At 48.4% G+C, this 20,195-nt stretch overlaps 1 protein-coding gene across 4 annotated transcripts in view; it reads left to right on the forward strand.

Annotated features, from left to right (window-relative positions):
- SLC39A14 (solute carrier family 39 member 14) overlaps positions 1 to 18,201 on the forward strand; it is a 55,384-nt gene extending 37,183 nt beyond the window's left edge. For 3 of the 4 annotated variants that reach the window (XM_032143572.2, XM_058433519.1, XM_032143571.2), the window contains 7 exons: positions 3,277 to 3,463; positions 6,990 to 7,159; positions 9,741 to 9,863; positions 11,183 to 11,371; positions 11,487 to 11,694; positions 13,080 to 13,264; positions 15,025 to 18,201. In XM_032143572.2, the coding sequence (XP_031999463.1) occupies positions 3,277 to 3,463; positions 6,990 to 7,159; positions 9,741 to 9,863; positions 11,183 to 11,371; positions 11,487 to 11,694; positions 13,080 to 13,264; positions 15,025 to 15,171 (1,209 nt within the window). In that variant the 3' untranslated portion in view covers positions 15,172 to 18,201. The remainder of the gene's footprint in view (positions 1 to 3,276; positions 3,464 to 6,989; positions 7,160 to 9,740; positions 9,864 to 11,182; positions 11,372 to 11,486; positions 11,695 to 13,079; positions 13,265 to 15,024) is intronic. The other variant, XM_058433520.1, reaches the window with a different exon arrangement.
- Positions 18,202 to 20,195: the final 1,994 nt, after the last annotated feature.

Consider the following 20,195-nt stretch of genomic DNA (forward strand, 5'->3'; position numbering starts at 1 on the left):
TCAGGGTTCCCTGTCTAGTTGGGCCCACGACAGCCTGGCAGCTTGGCAGAGGTAGGATGAGGCAGACAAATCTCAATGATAGAGTGGACAGGCTGATTCTTTCTCCCTCCTTGTCTGAATCAGCAAATGCTGAGTCTTCTGCAGCACCTTCTGACCCCCTGCATAGGTGTTCTGAAGCCCTTAACAAAAGGCAGGCTGGGGCTGGGCACAGTGGCTCACGCCTGTAATCCCAGCACTTTGGGAGGCCAAGGCAGGTGGATTATCTGAGGTCAGGGGTTCGAGACCAGCCTGGCCAACATGGTGAAACCCCGTCTCTACTAGAAATACAAGAATTAGCCAGGCATGGTGGCGGGTGCCTGTGATCCCAGCCACTTAGGAGGCTGAGGCAGGAGAATCGCTTGAACCCAGGAGGTGGAGGTTGCAGTGAGCCGAGATCGAGCCATCACACTCCAGCCTGGGCGACAGAGCGAGACTCTGTCTCAAAACAAAACAAAAGGTAGCCTGGAAGTGGGGTTCTCAGCCCCCAGAGTCTTCCTCAGGGCCGCACTTGACTGACTCAGAAATGCTGAGAAAACACGGCTCCCAGGACAGTATTTCTCATAGAGTTTACCATTGACAGAGCCCATTACACACCATCCCGGGTGAGCCTGCAGGCCCCCCAGGTGCAGGTGAGATTCTCTGCGTTTTACAGGAGAGGACACCGAGGGTCCCGCAGTGAGTCCCTGCAGAGACCAGGGCTGGAACGCCAGGTCTTTGGATTCTGTGTTCTTTCTTCCATATCATCTCTGCTAATCAGACTCTGGGGCTGTTTGTGGCAGCCAAATATAAGTCAGCCAGCAAAATCTTTATATATCGACTTTGTTCCCTGTGCTGGTGTTGTGAGAAATAGAGAAAAATGAGTCATATTTAGGGAGTTGACTGTCACGATGGGGAGTTCAACCAACAGAGGACAAAGTCAGCAGGCACTGAAATGAAGCATTGCATTTTGTGGGTTGGACAGTAATTGTGGGATGCAGAAATGAGAGGGGGAGATGAGTGTGCTGCAGTCATCAGGGAAGGCTCGAGCATGGGGTGTCCTCCAGCTGCCCATTGAAAGATGAGTGCAGCGTGGAGATAAAATGGACGGGGGTGCTGGGCACGGTGGCTCATGCCTGTAATCCCAGCACTTTGGGAGGCCTAGGCAGGCAGATCACTTGAGATCAGGAGTTTGAGACTAGCCTGGCCAACAGAGTGAAACCCCATCTCTACTAAAAATACAAAAATTAGCCCGGTGTGGTAGTAGGTGCCTCTAATCCCAGCTACTCCGGAGGCTGAGGTGAGAGAATCACTTGAACCCTGGAGGTGAAGGCCTCAAAAGTTGGGGGGTGGGCGGGGCTGGGCATGGTGGCTGACGCCTGTAACCCCAGCACTTTGGGAGACCGAGGCAGGTGAATCACGAGATCAGGAGATTGAGACCATCCTGGCTAACACGGTGAAACTCCGTCTCTGCTAAAAATACAAAAATTATCTGGGTATGGCGGTAGATACCTGTAGTCCCAGCTACTCGAGAGGCTGAGGCAGGAGAATTGCTTACACCCAGGAGGCAGAGGTCGCAGTGAGCGGAGATTATGCCAGTGCACTCCAGCCTGGAGACAGAGCGAGACTCCATCTCAAAAAATAAAAATTTAAAAAAGGGATGGGGGAATCACGTGGCGTGGATGCAGAACACCTGAGCACATCAGACGCTGAGCCAGAGAGGAGCACGCCCCCGTGCCCCTGCGGAGTGATGCAGCTGCATGAGCCTCAGGACCCGCCAGGATAGCAGCAGCATCTCGGGGTGGCGGGAGTCCAGCCTTCAGCCTTAGAAGCCCAGGCACTTATTTTGGCAGCACACCGAGAGGGCTGACTCTCAGAGATAAGCCCATGTGAGACCGAACTCAGAAAAGGCCTGGCATGTAGGTGTAGACAGTATAATTAGAAGTGGAGCTGCAGATTTCACAGGAACGGTTCATGAGAAGCACTTACCTGCCACCTCCCAAGGTGACTGCGGCGGCTGCTGGCCGGCCATGGCCCACTTTCCTGAATCTTCAGGTTTTCCTCCCCTAACCTCTGTGAACACATAAGTCTTTCAGGCTGAGGGCAGTCCTATGGTTGAGGATGTGTGGGGCTGATCAGGCAGCACCACAGTTTTGGCAGAGCCCCAGCCTTAGACATTTCAGCTTCAGAGAAGTAGCTGGAACCCACATTTTAACATAATAGCTCCCTGGGCTATTGTGATGTGCAGCCAGATTTGGTACAAAGCTTGTATCTTCAGGCACACACACAGAATGGTGTTTTCTTTCTCTTTTGTTTTGTGGAGGATGGAGTCTCGTTCTGCTGCCCAGGCTGGAGTGCAGTGGCATGATCTCGGCTCACTGCAACCTCCGCCTCCTGGGTTCAAGTGATTCTCCTGCCTCAGCCTCCCGAGTAGCTGGGATTACAGGCGTGAGCTACCACGCCCAGCTAATTTTTGTATTTTTAGTAGAGATGGGGCTTCACCATGTTGGCCAGGCTGGTTTTGAACTCTTGACCTCAAGTGATCTGCCCATCTGAGTCTCCCAAACTGCTGGGATTACAGGCGAGAGCCACCGCACTTGGCCCCAGAATGGTGTTTTCTAGAAACTATACCCTAGTGACAATATTTTGCTTTTTTTTTTTTTTTTTTTTTTTAAGAGACAGGGCATTGCTCTGTCACCCAGGCTGGAGTGCAGTGGTGTGATCATAGCTCATTCACTGTAGCCTCCAACTCCTGGGCTCTAGCAGTCCCCCTGCCTCAGCCTCCTCAGTAGTTGAGAATACAGGTATGTGCCGCCACACCTCACTAATTTTTCAACTTTTTGTAAAGAAGGGGTCTCATGTTGCCCAGGCTGGTCTCCAATTTCTGTCCTCAAGTTATCCTCCAGCCTTGGCCTTCCAAAGTGCTGGGATTACAGTGTTAGCCACCATGCCCGGCCACTTTGGTGACAATGATTGGAATCTTGTCATTCCCAAAGTTTCTCAGGCACTCATTTACCGACGGTTGTGCTTATGATGTGTAACTTTCCTGGCTGGCTGAGCCATAAGGATTAGTTACTAGTTTTTTAAGTTTAGGGAACACCTTGCCTTCAACCCTAGACTAGATGAATCTACAAATTCCCTGAAATTTGGACATTTCTGTCTTCTTTTTTTCCTCTGAGAAGGCTGAGTAGGTTGCTGTTTTAGCAGGGCAAGGCCTGACCTTTGGGGTCTGAGCAGCTTCCTGCCCTTCTTGTGTTTCAGTGCTTTAGTTCTGGAGACCTCTTCGCTGCCCACAATTTCAGCGAACAGTCGCGGATTGGGAGCAGCGAGCTGCAGGAGTTCTGCCCCACCATCCTCCAGCAGCTGGATTCCCGGGCCTGTACCTCGGAGAACCAGGAAAACGAGGAGAATGAGCAGACGGAGGAGGGGCGGCCGAGCGCTGTTGAAGGTGAGCCAGGCCAGGAAAGCAGGAGCCCGTCTCCCATCTCGCCCTCGTCTCACAAGGACCCCTGGGCTGAGCTGCTGCTGTTCCTCACTGAATGCCTTACCCTTGATGACCAGGATGAGGTTGTCAGTGTCAGGAGCGGGAGCGATGATTGGATGGATAATTTTTGTATTTCGCAAGGATGGCCTAGCATATTGTCAGACTCCTGGGCTGTAGCTCGCGAATGTTCAGAGCGTTGGACTTTTTGAGCGGCCTATGGATCCTTTTTTGGTCCGCTTTTTGTTTTATGTTGAACCACGGGGGCCCAACCCTTTGGTTTTTTTAATCTTTTTTTTTTTTTTGAGATAGGATGTCGCTCTGTCTCCGAGGCTGGAGTCTAGTGGTGCAATCATAGCTCACTGCAGCCTTGACCTTTTGGCCTGAAGCGACCCTCCTGCCTCAGCCTCCTGAGTAGCTGGGACTACAGGCGTGCACTGCCATGCCCAGCTAATTTTTAAATTTTTTTGTAGAGACATGGTCTCACTATGTTACCCAGGCTGGTCTCAAACTTCTGGGCTCGAGTGATCCTCCTGCCTCGGCCTCCCAAAGTGCTGATCACAGGCATGAGCCACCATACCTGGCCTACTTTGGTTTTATAGTTTTTCCTTTAAGACCTCCCAGAGGCTGCACTTGGCCCCTGAATCCTTCTTCCCCTCCCTATCCCAGTATCCCTGATATAGCCACAGTGGACTTGCCATGAGCTGTGAGTGTACACCCTGATAGCCCTAAGCCCCATAGGGCCGGCGTGTGCTGCCTGAGTGTCGGCACCCGGAATATACTGTCTGTGTTACTACAAGTCCCTGTTTTCAATGCTGTCATTATTTACTTGTATGGCTTTTTTTGTTGTTTTTTGTTTTGAGACAGACTTTCGCTGTTGTTGCCCAGGCTGGAGTACGGTGGTGCAATCTCAGCTCACTGCAACCTCCGCCTCCTGGGTTCAAGCGATTCTCCTGCCTCAACCTCCTGAGTAGCTGGGATTTCAGGCATGCGCCACCACGCCCAGCTAATTTTTTGTATTTAGTAGAGACGGGGTTTCACCATGTTAGGCCGGTCTCGAACTCCTGACCTCAGGTGATTCACCTACCTCAGCCTCCCAAGGTGCTGGGATTACAGGCGTGCGCCACTGCACCTGGCCTACTTGTATGGTTTTTAGGCTTCCATGCTGTTTGCATCCGTCTCTCCATGGAAAAGGTGTTTCTTTTGGATAGCAATTTTGATGGAGTTTCCCTAGGCTTCTCTGCAGCATCTGGCGAGAGATGGACTCAGCGAATGTTTACTAATGGGTTGGTGGATCTCGGTCTGCCCCATCACACCTGAATTCAGAACGGGCCCGCCCCGGGCAGCAGGAGTGTCCCCACCCTCAGTAATAGAGGCCCTCGTCTGTTCTTGTTCCTCCACAGTGTGGGGCTTTGGTTTTCTCAGTGTCTCACTGATTAACCTGGCCTCTCTCCTGGGAGTCCTCGTCCTGCCCTGCACGGAGAAAGCGTTTTTCAGCCGTGTGCTCACTTACTTCATCGCCCTGTCCATTGGAACGCTGCTGTCTAACGCGTTATTCCAGCTCATCCCAGAGGTGCAGTAGAACAGAAACGTGCGCGTCCTCTTTCCCTGGGGCGGCGCAGCTGAGCCAATCCCCTCCTCCCCTACCCTGGGCTCCAAGGCACCCAATGACTGCCACCTGAGAAATGAACCTGTCGCTCGTATCAAAGCCACAAACGACTTCTAACTCTGGATCTCAGGGCCCACCTCTCCCTCCTCTGGCCTCTGCAGATGCTGTCAGATGCAAGGTTCTTCCAATTTCCCTCCTCCTGGGGACCTGACAGTGTCCCCTCCCTTCTTAAGCCCAATAAATAGGGCATCAAAGGAAAGCTGCAGCTACCGACTGCCGTCCATGCCTTTGGTGCTAAGTACTTGCTGTATTCTAAGGAGAAATCCTGGCAGTACTCAGGTCTGGGCACCAAGAGCTTATCCATCTGGAATGAGATGGAAGGAAAAGAGGTTACCAAGTGATAGGCAGAATTGGCCTAAAAAGCGAGTGTTCTTTAATTTTGAGCAGGCCATCATTTCTAGCATAGAGAGCCAAACATAGAACAAATACTAAGACCAAACAAAATTAAAATGACAAGAGAAATGGAAGGGGCACTCAGCCCTTTGTACCTTGCATCTTGACTTTTTCCTGATGGGACTGACTTCCTGGTACCTTGACTTGACTGTTTTGAAATGTTAATTTTGTTGTTTAATTGTTATCACAGAGGAGCTATAAAAATAAGACCCAAGTTGACAGTCTGCCCACTTTTTTAGCTCAGGCAGGGATGCTGCTGTGGGGGGTGAGGATACACAGACGTGTGGTTGACCCCATTAGGGAGTCGTGGATGCTGCCCTTCACAAAGATCCCATGTCAGCTGCTTCTCAGGCTTTACCAGTCAAAAGACTCACCCAGAAAAGACAGCAGATGGGATGCCATGCCTTGCCTGTTCTTCCTGGTTGAATGTGAACCATCTTGGTGCCATCTCAAAATTCTGCATGGATCTGACAAACACTTTGCAGGGGAGGCCTCAACTTGGGCTATTTTTTCAGCTCCAGCAATGGAATATATTAATTTTCTAAAGATTTGAAATGAAATGCCTTGTGACCTGCTGGAATGGAAATACTGTATTTGTGTGTGCTCCGCCCCTGTGGCCTGCCAGGGAGTGTCTCATCCTGGTCTGGTTCTGTCTTGCCCTCTTTTGGGCCTGGACGGAGTGTCACAACTGGGAAATGTCCAAGGAAATATTTTTGTGACAGGGTGTTCCTGGAACTCTGTTCTCTATGCTTGAGCCCCTCTCAGAGCACATGGAAATGAGCAAAGAAGTTGAGAGGTTAAGACACTGAATTTTATGGGCATTGGGCATTAATTAATCGTTCTCCATCCCTTCTGCCCTGCACATCTGGCTTGGTTGTATCTTGCAAAAGCAAACCAAGTGGTCATGGTGTCACCCGAGCCTGTGCTGTATAAATTGGACATGCAGAATCAAACGCAGCCCCAGAGTGATCAGCCTCTTTCCACATGCTTGCATGTCCTATAAAGAGAGCCCTCGAGTCCAAAGTGTGTCCTGGACAGCATCTGTGATAGGTCTGGGCAGACCTCGGGTGTGTGATGAGGCAGCACCCTGCCCTGCCAGTCACACCACTGGCAGGAATGATTTGGGGCCACCAGTGGCCACAGGGGCAGAAGTCACAGGGTTCCAAGGCCACCTTGAATTCCTCTTTCTTCTGAACTGATTGAAGGAAATTTCATCAGATGTGAATCACTAACAAATTTTCTATTTCTCTCTCCCTCCCTACTTGTCTCTCTCTGATTTTTCTTTTTTGTTCCGTTAATATCCACCAAACTTTTCCTTGCGACCTCCCTATCTGCTCCACCTTCCTCCCCCTAAATGGTGGTTGCTGTGCAATGGGGCGTGTGCCTTCTCTCCCTGTCCTGGGTGGGGCTGGCCCTCCCTCCGCACGGCAGTGTGGGGATACGGTCTCCTCTGTGTGACCGTCATCTCCCTCTGCTCCCTCCTGGGGGCCAGCGTGGTGCCCTTCATGAAGAAGACCTTTTACAAGAGGCTGCTGCTCTACTTCATAGCTCTGGCGATTGGAACCCTCTACTCCAACGCCCTCTTCCAGCTCATCCCGGAGGTATGGCAAGCCAGGGCCTTCACCCCGGAGCACGCCGGCGGGCACAGTGGGAGGACCTCCGTTTGGATAGAAGGCATAGAGAGGGCACCTGGAGGCCCTTTCCTTTTGGAAAGTGAAGCTAGAACTTAGGTGTGAACTAGGAGAGGCAGCCTAGCATAGGCTGAAGAGCTGGGTTCAAATCTCAGCTCTGCTATCAGTAGGCTCTGTAACCCTAGGCACACCACTGACCTCGCACTGCCTCTGTTTCTTCAGATGTGAAATGGGGAAAGCAATAGACCGGCCTCAGGACAATGTTGTGAGGGTGGAATGAGTGAGTCTTCGGCAGCACTGAGTGCCTGGTGCAGAAAGTCTGTCTGATGTGGGGTGAAAAGATGCAGTGTAGCGAGCTCACTCTGGCTCAGTTGTGGTGCTCAGATTGAGGCTTTAGGTGCAGAGAAGTTTAAAACACATCATCAGCCAGGTGCAGTGGCTTACGCCTGTATTCCCAGCACTTTGGGAGGCTGAGGCAGGTGGATCGTTTGAGGTCAGGAGTTCAAGACCAGCCCGGCCAACATGGTGAAACCCTGTCTGTACTAAAAATACAAAAATTAGCCAGACGTGGTAGCACATGCCTGTAATCTCAGCTATTGGGGAGGCACAAGAATCACTTGAACCCAGGAGATGGAGGTTGCAGTGAGCCGAGATTGCACCACTGCACTCCAGCCTGGGTGACGGAGTGAGACTCCGTCTCAAAACAAACAGACAAACAAACAAACCCCCACATCATCAGAACCCATAGGTCTCAGTAAAAAGATTGTCCATAGGGAGTTTTGGGGCAAAGGCAATGCAAGTCAAACACTGTCTGGTTTTATATACCTTGACGGTACCTTTGCCTAATAAGTTCATGAGAAAACTTGCCACAAAAGAAGGAACTGATGGTTCATCTAATTTGGTGTAATCCCCTCAGCAGACCCATTAATTACAATAAGCACAAGACGTCTCCCTGTGGGTGGTCTCGCAGGCCTGGACAGAGCCGCAGTTGAAGCAGAGATGACTGCATGTGCCTCTTACAACACTTGGTGTTTTCTGAAATGTCAGTTGGCTCCCTCCTAGTGGATCCTTAGGTTAACTCCATGGCATCAATAGAACAAGTAACGTTTTACCACGTTGGAATCTGACCTGCACAAAAGCGCATATCCCTGAGCCGAGAACCCAGCTTTTGGGATTTCTGAAGCTCAACCCGTGATTTTGTATTCACCATCCTTTGTGGCTTTTTGCAGAGAAGTGTCAGTTGCCTATTTTCACTTCACTTTTCCCCCAAGATTATTTGACTCCCCTGGAAAGTCAACATGAAAGTGTTGTTTCCCTGGAGGGTGGTGATTCACCTTGGCCCCTTTAAAACAGAAAGGCAACAAACAGCCCAGAGTTGCTTGAAATTGGGATCAACTTTGATTTTGGACTAATTCATGAGAGGGCTGAAGTTTATTCAAGGCCCATTTCCCATCAGAAAATGGAGGAACAACCCCGTAAATATATATACCTCCTATGTACCCACAAAAAATTTTAAAAATAAAATAGGAGCAAGTCTTTAGATACTTTTTTTTTTGTTTTTGAGACAGTCTCACTCTGTCACCCAGACTGGAGTGCAGTGGTGTGATCTCGGCTCACTGCAATCTCTGCCTCCTGGGTTCAAGCCATTCGCCTGCCTCATACTCCCAAGTAGCTGGGATTACAGGTGTGCCACCAGGCCCAGATAATTTTTGTATTTTTTTTTTTTTTTTAGTAGAGTTGGGGTTTTGCCATGTTGGCCAGGCTGGTCTCAAAACTCCTGGCCTCAAGTGATCCACCCACCTCGGTCCTCTAAAGTGCATGAGCCACCGTGCCCGGCCAGGTCATTAGATGCGTTCACAAGAACCCACCATAAATCAGGAGCTTAACCTAGGACAGAATTCTCTTGATTTCTACTCCTGTCCTCTTCCCAGTGGGTTCTCCCCTCCCTCTTTGGTAAGTGACAATTTCAGAAAGCACTCAAAACAAAACCCAAAAATTGATGCTCGCAATAACACAGTGCACTTTCTTGGTTCTGTGGTCACTGGGAGGTCTGCGGTCAGGAAGACGCTGCAATTCTTATTATTTAACTGGGAAATGGATTTCCCGTTTTAGAAAGTATAATTACGCCATCTCCCTTTGTGTTTACAGGCAGGTCAGCCAGGAACACTAGATAAGATGAAAATAAATACAAGTGTCTACTCCTTCAATATGAAATCTGCTGGCAGAGGATGCGTTCATAGCAAAGCACCAAGAGAAATCAAAAGTGGAAAACCATATCGGAGGTTTTTCTTTCTGGGATTAAAACTCTACAGATGATCAGTCTTTTGCATCAGCAAATAAGCTTGAGAAGAACCTGGCAGGTTTAGTGATGTCACATCAGGGAAACACCAAGGACTAGATTTTTGCTGGAAAGAGGATGGGTAGATGGCAGAGTTACTCCAGTATGCCTCTCTCTTTTCCTAGAGTCAAGGAACTAGTTAAGAGATAAGAGGGGGACCAGTAAAGATGCTTTATTTTCTTTAAAACTCATTTTCTTTTCCTGGGTCCACAGGCTTTTGGTTTCAACCCTCTGGAAGATTATTATGTCTCCAAGTCTGCAGTGGTGTTTGGGGGCTTTTATCTTTTCTTTTTCACAGAGAAGATCTTGAAGATTCTTCTTAAGCAGAAAAATGAGGTGAGGCCCATTTGTTGCTGAAGAAAGCTCTTCTAGGGAAAGCACCCATCTAAAAAAATGTCGACGTATTGTGGTGGTGGTGGTGGTGGTGGTGGCGGTGGCGGCGGCGGTGGTGGTGGCGGCGGCGGCGGTGGTGGTGGCGGCGGCGGCGGCGGTGGTGGTGGTGGCGGCGGTGGTGGTGGTGGTGGCAGTGGTGGTGGTGGTGGTGGTGGTGGTGATGGTGGTGATGGTCTTAGCCCAATATCACAATTTCCATGAAACTCTAATTTCTTGAGGAGACAATCCCATTTCACCTCCTGAGGATATTTGGCCAGAAGTGAGGCCAGACCAGAAACTAGATCTGGCCAGAGTGCCTTCTACTAAGCAGTAGTTTATCCCCTTTGTTTTGTTCTGGATTATTTCCTTAATATATTTGTATCTTTACAGGATGGGGAGAAGAGCATGACAACATGCATTCATTCTGTATGAAGTATGAGGCCGCAGAGAAACAGGACTATTATAGTACAGTTTCAAAAAGATATCTTTAGTGGCTGGCACACAGTTATTCCCTAAATAGCTGCTGAATTGAGTGAGATTAGCCATTGCAAAAGAGGAGCTCTAGGCCAGGCGCGGTGGCTCAAGCCTGTAATCCCAGCACTTTGGGAGGCCGAGGCGGGCGGATCACGAGGTCAGGAGATCGAGACCATCCTGGCTAACACGGTGAAACCCCATCTCTACTAAAAATACAAAAAAATTAGCCGGGCATGTTGGCGGGCGCCTGTAGTCCCAGCTACTCAGGAGGCTGAGGCAGGAGAATGGCGTGAACCCGGGAGGCAGAGCTTGCAGTGAGCCGAGATGCGCCACTGCACTCCAGCCTGGGGGACAGAGCAAGACTCCGTCTCAAAAAAAAAAAAAAAAAAAAAGAGGAGCTCTAAATATTTGAGCAGTGGCTGCCTTGCTGGAATAAGCATGTACCCCGAGGAGACAGCTTTGATATCTGTCTGACACCAGGTCCTTCGCACTTGGTGCAGATTTATATATATAGATATTAGAAACAGGGTCTCGCTTCGTTGCCCAGGCTGCTCTCAAACTCCTCAGCTCAAGCAGTCCTCCCACCTCGGCCTCCCACAGTGCTGGGATTACAGGTGTGAGCCACCGTGCCCGACCATGGCTTTATATAATAGCTTTTGCTACGTTTCTGGGCACGTGACCTGCTTGTGTCATCTTCGATGGTAAGGCTGAGGTCTTCCAGTGTGTGAAGCGCTTCCTCGGAGCAGGTGCTCAATCAGGTATGTGGTTTTGGTGAATGTCATGCTGATCCCTCCCTGTCACCCCTCCAGCATCATCATGGACACAGCCATTATGCCTCTGAGACGCTTCCCTCCAAGAAAGACCAGGAGGAGGGGGTGATGGAGAAGCTGCAGAATGGGGACCTGGACCACATGATTCCTCAGCACTGCAACAGCGAGCTGGACGGCAAGGCGCCCATGGTGGACGAGAAGGTCATTGTGGGCTCGCTCTCTGTGCAGGTCAGTGGGCCACCAGCTGCTTGCTGGAGCCTCTGAGAGGTTGACTCAGGCTTACCTTGAGGGCACATGGTCCAGCCTTTGACTCTGCGGGCCCCGGGGGTGTGCTTTCTCCTAGGACCTGCAGGCTTCCCAGAGTGCTTGCTACTGGCTGAAAGGGGTCCGCTACTCTGACATCGGCACTCTGGCCTGGATGATCACTCTGAGCGATGGCCTCCACAATTTCATCGACGGCCTGGCCATCGGTGCTTCCTTCACTGTGTCGGTTTTCCAAGGCATCAGCACCTCGGTGGCCATCCTCTGTGAGGAGTTCCCACATGAGCTGGGTAAGCGTGCGTCCCCCGTTCCACTGGTGCTCCCTCGGGTGGTGGTGCAGGCCCCCTTCCTGTGGCTAGTTCCTTGCTCCCGTCTCCCTGTCTTCACAGTGCTTGTTGTAAGTGATTTAACACACTCCTAAAGCTCCATGGACCCTAATCACTTTTTTTTTTTTTTTTTTGGACACGGAGTCTCGCACTGTTGCCCAGGCTGGAGTACAGTGGTGTGATCTTGGCTCACTGCAACCTCCACCTCCTGGGTTCAAGCGATTCTCCTGCCTCAGTCTCCCAAGTAGCTGGGATTACAGGCGCCTGCCACCACACCCGGCTAAAATTTTTTTTTTTTTTTGTATTTTTAGTAGAGACAGGGTTTCACTACGTTGGCCAGGCTGGTCTTGAACTCCTGACCTCGTGATCTGCCCGCCTCAGCCTCCCAAAGTGCTGGGATTACAGGCATGAGCCACTGAACCCGGCCTAATCACCATTTCTTAACGATTAAATAGATAATTCAAAATGATGGGGTTTTTACAGGGCTGTTTGTTTCCTTTTAGCCCCATATGCACTGGCTCAGTTCTCACCTATACAGTGGGGTTAATAAGAGCACCTCCTTTTAGAATTATAGTGAGGATTAGAGGAAAACAAAGGGTGAGAGGGACTTCCCATGTGCCAGGTGCTATTCTGAGCACTCAGTAAAGGCTCTCTCTTCTAACCTGTTAATCTTCCAAAGGCTCAGGTGCCTGGCAGGTGCATGGCAGGTGGATGAACCAGGGGGTAGGAGGGACTTAGTTTGATCAGAGGGAGAGTGTAAAAAGCCAGTAATTACTCCAGAGGCTTTAGGGAAGACTTAGGGTCAAGTTCTGGCTTTGCCATATATTGACTTGTGACTTTGGGCAAATCACTTAACTTCTCACGGTCTCGACACTTAACTTCTTGCAGGCTTGATTTTGTTTCCATGGTAGTTGTGAGGAAGGGGGTTCCTTCTGTTTCACTATGAATCCAGAGAGAAATGAGGAGGCCAGTGCCAGCTGGTCATCTATTTTTAAAATCCTGAGAAAGATTTTCAGCTTCTAGGCTGGGTATACGGCCAGTTTGGCAAATGGAGACGGGTCCTGAACAGGAAGTTCAAGGGCCTGTCTTGTCACTTCTGTCTTGAGTCTAGGGCTGTCTTGATTTTTTTTCACCCACACTTTTAGCAGTCTGATGTCATCAGTGCTCTCTATCTCCCACGACCTTGTATGACTGGCTCTTACTTTGTCGCCAGGCTGGATTCAAACTCCTGAGCTCAAACAATCCTCCCAGCTGAGCCTCCCGAGTAGCTGGGATGACAGGTGTGCGTTCACCATGCCCATCTTACTCTTCCTTCCTTGTCCCTCCCCTTTTCATTCTCCCTGCTGTAGGAGACTTTGTCATCCTGCTCAACGCTGGGATGAGCATCCAACAGGCTCTCTTCTTCAACTTCCTTTCTGCCTGCTGCTGCTACCTGGGTCTGGCCTTTGGCATCCTGGCCGGCAGCCACTTCTCTGCCAACTGGATTTTTGCGCTGGCTGGAGGAATGTTCTTGTATATTTCTCTGGCTGATATGGTAAGTGTTCCACAGTTCACTGGATGGGAGGGTGGCTAAGGGGATGTTAGGTAGGTAGTTTTTTTTATTTTTATTTTTTTGAGATGGAGTCTCACCCTGTCTCCCAGGCTGGAGTGCAGTGGCATGATCTCAGCTCACTGCAACCTCCGCCTCCCAGGTTCAAGTGATTCGCCTGCCTCAGCCTCCTGAGTAGCCGGGATTACAGACGTGCGCCACCACGCCTGGCTAATTTTTGTATTTTTAGTAGAGGTGGGATTTCCCCATATTGGCCAGGCTAGTCTCGAACTCCTGGCCTCAGGTGATCCACCCGCCTTGGCATCCCAAAGTGCTGGGATTACAGGCATGAACTACCGCACATGGCTGGTAGTTTGTTTTTAATAACAGCTTTCTTAGCTTTCTTTCACATACCACAGAGTTCATCTGTTTAAGGTGTACCTACCATTCAGCAGTTTTTAAGGGGGCATTAGATTTTAAAGGAGGAAAAGTTTATGTTTTTGTTAGCATATGTCATTAAAGAAAATGATTATAATTGATCTATGGTCTTTATTAATTATTATGGAATGGCTGTATATAGATAAGAGACAGAAGGAAGGAAAGAAAATTACGCATAATCATATTACCCCGAAAACAATAATAGCAATACTTTGGTTTGTTTCTTTTTTTATCTCAATGCATTGGGTGTGTCTTTTTCTTTAATTTTTTTTTTAGACAGAGCCTCACTCACCTAGCCTGGAGTGCAGTGTATGATCATATAGACAGAGCCTCACTCACCTAGCCTGGAGTGCAGTGTATGATCATAGGTCACTGCAACCTTGAACTCCAGAGCTTAAGTGATCTTCCTCCCTCAGTCTCCCAAGCAGCTAGGACTACAAGCTCCAGCCACTAGGCCCAGCTAACGTTTTGAATTTTTATAGAATGGGGTCTCTATGTTGCCTAGGCTGGTCTTGAACTTGTGGTCTCAAGGGATCCTCCCATCTCAACCTCTCAAAGTGCTGGGATTATAGGTGTGAGCCACTGCATCTAGCTTGTTAATAACATCTTGGTAACAAAAAGACCGCTTCAAGTGTTTAAAGTCCACAATAAGGCCAGGCATGGTGGCAGGCACCTGTGGAGCTACTCAGGAGGCTGAAGTGGGACAATTGCTCGAGCCCAGGAGTTTGAGGCTGCAGTGAGCTATGTTCGCACCACTGCACTCGAGCCTGGGCAAGAGCGAGACCCTGTCTCAAAAAAGGGGAAAAAAACCAGTCTATAATATAAAGTTTATTTTTTATCAGAGTACATGTATTTTTAGCCAGCCTCTAAACTCATCCAGAGCCACATACATGTTGAGTACTTTGTTTTACCTAGACAGTTGTAAAGACATGGTACCTGCTGTTGTTAATTTTCTTTTTTTTGTTTTGTTTTGTTTTGGAGATGGAGACTCGCTCTGTTGCCCAGGCAGGAGTGCAGTGACGTGATCTTCATTCACTGCAGCCTTGCCTTCCAGGTTCAAGCAATTCTCCTGCCTCAGCCTCCCAAGTAGCTGGGACTACAGGCCTGCACCACCATGCCCAGCTAATTTTTATATTTTTAGTAGAGACAGGGTTTCACCATGTTGGTCAGGCTGGTCTCGAACTCCTGACCGCTATTGAGCCGCTGCACCTGGCTCTGTTAATTTTCTTTGTCAACCAACCTGATCTTTATCTCCATCACTGAATTGCCCTGGGCTTACAAGATTAAGCAAGGAATTGCAGCTGTGTTGTTTCTTGCTTCTTTCCCAGTTCCCTGAGATGAATGAGGTCTGTCAAGAGGATGAAAGGAAGGGCAGCATCTTGATTCCATTTGTCATCCAGAACCTGGGCCTCCTGACTGGATTCACCATCATGGTGGTCCTCACCATGTATTCAGGACAGATCCAGATTGGGTAGGGCCCTGCCAAGAGCCTGTGGGACTGGAAGTCGGGCCCTGGGCTGCCCGATCGCCAGCCCGAGGACTCACCATCCACAATGCACCACGGAAGAGGCCGTTCTATGAAAAACTGACACAGACTGTATTCCTGCGTTCAAATGTCAGCCGTCTGTAAAATGCTCTATCCTAGGAATAAGCTGCCCTGGTAACCAGTCACTAGCTAGTGCCTCTTGCCCTCTCCTCACCTCCTTTTCTCTCAGTGACTCTGGAATCTGAATGCAGCTTACAAGACAAGCCTGACTTTTTTCTGTGATTACCTTGGCCTCCTCTTGGAACCAGTGCTGAAAGGTTTTGAATCCTTTACCCAACAATGCAAAAATAGAGCCAGTGGTTATAACTTGGCTAGAAATATCAAGAGTTGAATCCATAGTGTGGGGCCTATGACTCTAGCTGGGCACCTTGGACCTCCAGCTGGCCAGTAGAAGAGACAGGAGACAGGAAGCCTTCCCATTTTTTCAAAGTCTGTTTAATTGCCTATTACTTTTCTCAAAGAGAACCTGAAGTCAGAACACATGAGCAGGGTGAGAGGCGAGGCAAGGTTCATCCTGAATAGGAGAGGAAGTAGAACCACTGCTGTGTGTCTCGTCAGGATGTTCACTTGTTCCTACTGAGATGCTGGGTATTGATTTTGTAACAGCACCTGGTGTTTCGTGGCTGTCCAAGTGAGCTAACGTGGCGGTGTGGCTGCCTGGACCTCTTCTTTCAGGTTAACACTGACAGAATGGAGGCTCAGGCTGTCTGCAAGAAAACAGTTGGTTTGGCTGTGATTTTGACCTCCTCTTCCCCACTGCCATCTTCTAAGAGACTTTGTAGCTGCCTCCTAGAAGCACATTCTGAGCACATCTGAGACCTCTGTGTTAGAGGGGAGACTGCACAAACTATCCTCCCCCGGGTTGAGACATCTGCAGAGTGGCAAGCTGACTTGTAGAAATGGGGTGCCATTTATGCTGTACTTAGACAAGGGTAATCAGAAATGGAATCAGTGCAGGCAAAATTTAGGATTTGCCGCTTCCATAAATCAAAGCATGACTAATAGGGGGTCTCTGAAATGTAAGGGCACAAACTTCACTTAGGGCATTGCAGATGTTTGCAGAATGGCAGGCCTAATGATTACGCTACAGATGGGTTTTAAATGACCCATCTAGGTTACTGCTTCCTTGCAAAAAAGTTGAATCCTGCATTGAACTGAATATGAATTGCTCTAACTCTCTCCAGAAAATGGATGGAGATAACTTGTCTGCAAAACCGTAGGCCAGCCTCAGGCACTGTGGAGCCCTTGCCTCCGAGTTCTGGCTTCAAGGGGAGCTCTTCTCCAGGTTCACTAGGTGAATTGATTTATTATTATCATATTGATAATGTGAGATTCTTTAGCCACTTTGGGGAGCCTGTCTCTCCAGAAGCCTTTCTTAGTGGTGCCCACAGCTGGAGCCCAGGGGCCATGTTTGCAAACCGATTCATGTGCATGGCTGACAGGAGTACTGGTTCACTACCAATGCCTGAGCTTTTCTCTTACATAGAAAAACTGTCCACTCTCAGTAATCACAAGCAGCATCCATTTTGTTTTCTCTTCTTGAGAGACATCTGTCAAACCAGGAATATTCTTGAAAAGAACATGAGCAGGAAAACTGCTGGTGATACTTTAAGTTTTGTTTTTATCTTGCCTGTTGGCCTCAATACATTTGAGAATACACTGAAGAGGGAAAATTTCAGTGATGGAGATTCTAGATGAAATATCGGGACGGATTTCCTGGTAGGATTATGGTCCAGTTTTACCAAAGAACCAATTCCTTGAATGTTGGAATCTAACTTTTTATATTGTCATTATTATTGCTGTTTTTAAACGGTTCTTTGTCTTTTCTGTTTTATTTTTCTCAAGCTGCTTTCAGGAGCTAGCAGAAAATAACTCAAAGTTGAAGACTCTGGAAGATTTTGCTTTAACCTAACTCGCATTGATGTATTAAATTTATAATTTTAGCATTCCCAATAGATCCTATCTTTCCTTAAACATAATACCCTTTGTCTTGGAGTAGAATACTAAGTTAGAGTTAGTGGATTTCTAGTTTAGGAGAGGAGCTCAAAACTATAATCTTTAACAAATTGAAAAATGAAATAGGGTGTTTTCCCTTTTTGTGCACACCTATATTACCTTAAGAAATTTCCTTCCATAGACAGCTGCCACAAAGGGAAATCCTCTTTAAACTGTAATTGGCGCAGAGGTCAGTCCTAGTTGGAGCTTAGGAGGGGTGGAGACGCTCACGTCGTCTGACTTGAGTCGCCACTGATTGTGGCAACAGCTTTGCCTCGTGAGTCGAAAATTGGCAATGTCTTTTGATTTTTAGGTGTTGAATTTGCTGTTTCAAGCATTTGTACATATTAGAAGTCTAAGGAGTAGCGAGTCAGTGGGAGGACTTTTTCACCCCTGGCATTAGCAGCTTCAACCTCGTTTTCCAGATGCACCAGCTCCTATTAATAAGTTAGCAAGGAACGTGTATGTCACGTGCAGGAACAGTGAGACAGGGACAGGGGTTCTGCTCCTTCTCACCTCACCACCGGCACGCAACTTGCCCCTGTCTTTGCCCCCAAAGGTATTTTGTGTCTAGTGTCAAACTGGAGCTATTCTTCACTGGTCCTTAACCTTGGGTTTTAAAAAGAAGGCTTCTCTGTTTGGGTAGCATAAGAGCTGAGTATAGTAAGTCCTCTTCCAAAGAGATGACAATATGCTGGGCATCTGCTTTAAAACAAAGTTGTCTGATTTTTGCAAGAGAGGTTAGGATTTTACTGTTCATATTTCCCTTTACAGTTCTGCAGTTCCATCACAGTATTTTTTTAAATAACTCAGGTGTATGAGAAGAAATTAGAAAAGAAAATTAACTTATGTGGACTGTAAATGTTTTATTTGTAAGATTCTATAAATAAAGCTATATTCTGTAATTGTTGAGAATTCCACGTGATCATTTGCAATAAATGTGGATGTAATGAAGGCTGTTGAACACAAGGTGGCGATGGTGTCTCACTGACGTACAAAGTTTTGTTTTACCAGGTCTGGTTTAACATTTGACTGGGATTTTAGAAGGAGGTTTTGTTGTTGTTGTTGTTGTTGTTGTTGTTTTGAGACGGAGTCTCGCTCTGTCACCCAGGCTGGAGTGCAGTGGCGCGATCTCGGCTCACTGCAAGCTCCACCTCCCAGGTTCACGCCATTCTCCTGCCTCAGCCTCTCCGAGTAGCTGGGACTACAGGTGCCCGCCACCACGCCCGGCTGATTTTTTTTTTTAATATTTTTAGCAGAGACGGGGTTTCACCGTGTTAGCCAGGATGGTCTGGATCTCCTGACCTCGTGATCCGCCCGCCTCGGCCTCCCAAAGTGCTGGGATTACAAGCGTGAGCCACCGCGCCTGGCTGGTTGTTGTTGTTATTGAGACAGAGTTTTGCTCTTGTTGCCCAGGCTGGAGTGCAGTGGTGCGATCTCAGCTCACTGCAACCTCCGCCTCCCAGGTTCAAGAGATTCTCCTGCCTCAGCCTCCCGAGTAGCTGGGATTACAGGTGCCCACCACCACGCCTGGCTAAATTTTGTATTTTTAGTAGAGATGGGGTTTCGCCATGTTGTCCAGGCTGGTCTCGAACTCCTGACCTCAGGTGATCTGCCCACCTTGGCCTCCCAAAGTCTTGGGATTACAGGCTTGAGTCATTGTGCCAGGCCAAGAAGCAAACTTTTGTACTCTCTTTTCTTTCTTTGAGACAGTCTCACTCTGTCACCCAGGCTGGAATGCAGTGGCACGATCTCGGTTCACTGCAGCCTCTGCTTCCTGGGTTCAAGCGATTCTCATGCCTCACTTCCTGAGTAGCTGGGACTACAGGCATGCCGTACCATGCCTAGCTAAGTTTTGAATTTTTTTGTTTGTTTGTTTTGTTTTTTTTTTTGAGACAGAGTCTCGCTCTATCACCCAGGCTGGAGCGCAGTGGCACCATCTTGGCTCACTGCAAACTCCGCCTCCTGAGTTCACGCCATTCTCCTGCCTCAGCCTCCCGAGTAGCTGGGACTACAGGTGCCTGCCACTGCGCCCGGCTAATTTTTTGTATTTTTAGTAGAGACAGGGTTTCACCGTGTTAGCCAGGATGGTCTCGATCTCCTGACCTCGTGATCCCCCCGCCTTGGCCTCCCAAAGTGCTGGGATTACAGGCGTGAGCCACCGGCCATGATTTTTGAAGTTTTAATAGAGATGGGGTTGTGCCATGTTGGCCAGGCTGGTCTCAGAACTCCTGACCTCAGGTGATCGGCCTGCCTCAGCCTCCCAAAATGCTGGGATTATAGGCATGAGCCACCGTGCCTGGCCTATACTCACTTTAAAACTAATTGTTTTCTCTCTCTCTCTCTCTCTAGATATATCTATCTTCCTACATAGATAGATAACTGTATCTATAGATATAGTTTTATGTCCATCTAGAGAGAGAGAGTGAGCTTGAACTCCCAGGCTCAAGCAATCTTCCTGCCTTAACCTTTTGAGTAGCTGGGACTAGAGGCGAGCACTACCATGCCTGATTAATTTTTTAATTTTTTTATTTTATAGAAACATCTTGCTACATTGCCCAAGCTAGCCTTGAACTCTTGGTCTCCCAAAGTGCTGGGATTATAGGTGCAGATCACCAAGCCTGGCCAAAATTGATTAGTTTATCTCTTTCAGAGGCTGTGATCTCACTGTGTTGCATGATAAAAGAATTTTGGTGTTTCCAAGAAGACTTTTCTATCACTCTGTTTTCTCTTATATAAACTTGAAACTGGTAACATGTGCTTAGTTTGTTTAAGCCACATTTCTGTATCTTACAGGGAACAGTCCTCTGTCAATGAGACTTAAAATGCTAAAGCTATTCTCATGCCAATTTAGTTGTAGGGTCAGGGATCTGTTTTTCTTTGACAACAGAAATGACCAGTAAGATAAAAAGTTGGTTCAATCTTATGACTACCTCCATTAGAGATTTTCAAATGCCT

The sequence above is a fragment of the Hylobates moloch genome, unplaced genomic scaffold, assembly GCF_009828535.3.
Source record: "Hylobates moloch isolate HMO894 unplaced genomic scaffold, HMol_V3 SCAFFOLD_22, whole genome shotgun sequence".
Taxonomy (NCBI): domain Eukaryota; kingdom Metazoa; phylum Chordata; class Mammalia; order Primates; family Hylobatidae; genus Hylobates; species Hylobates moloch.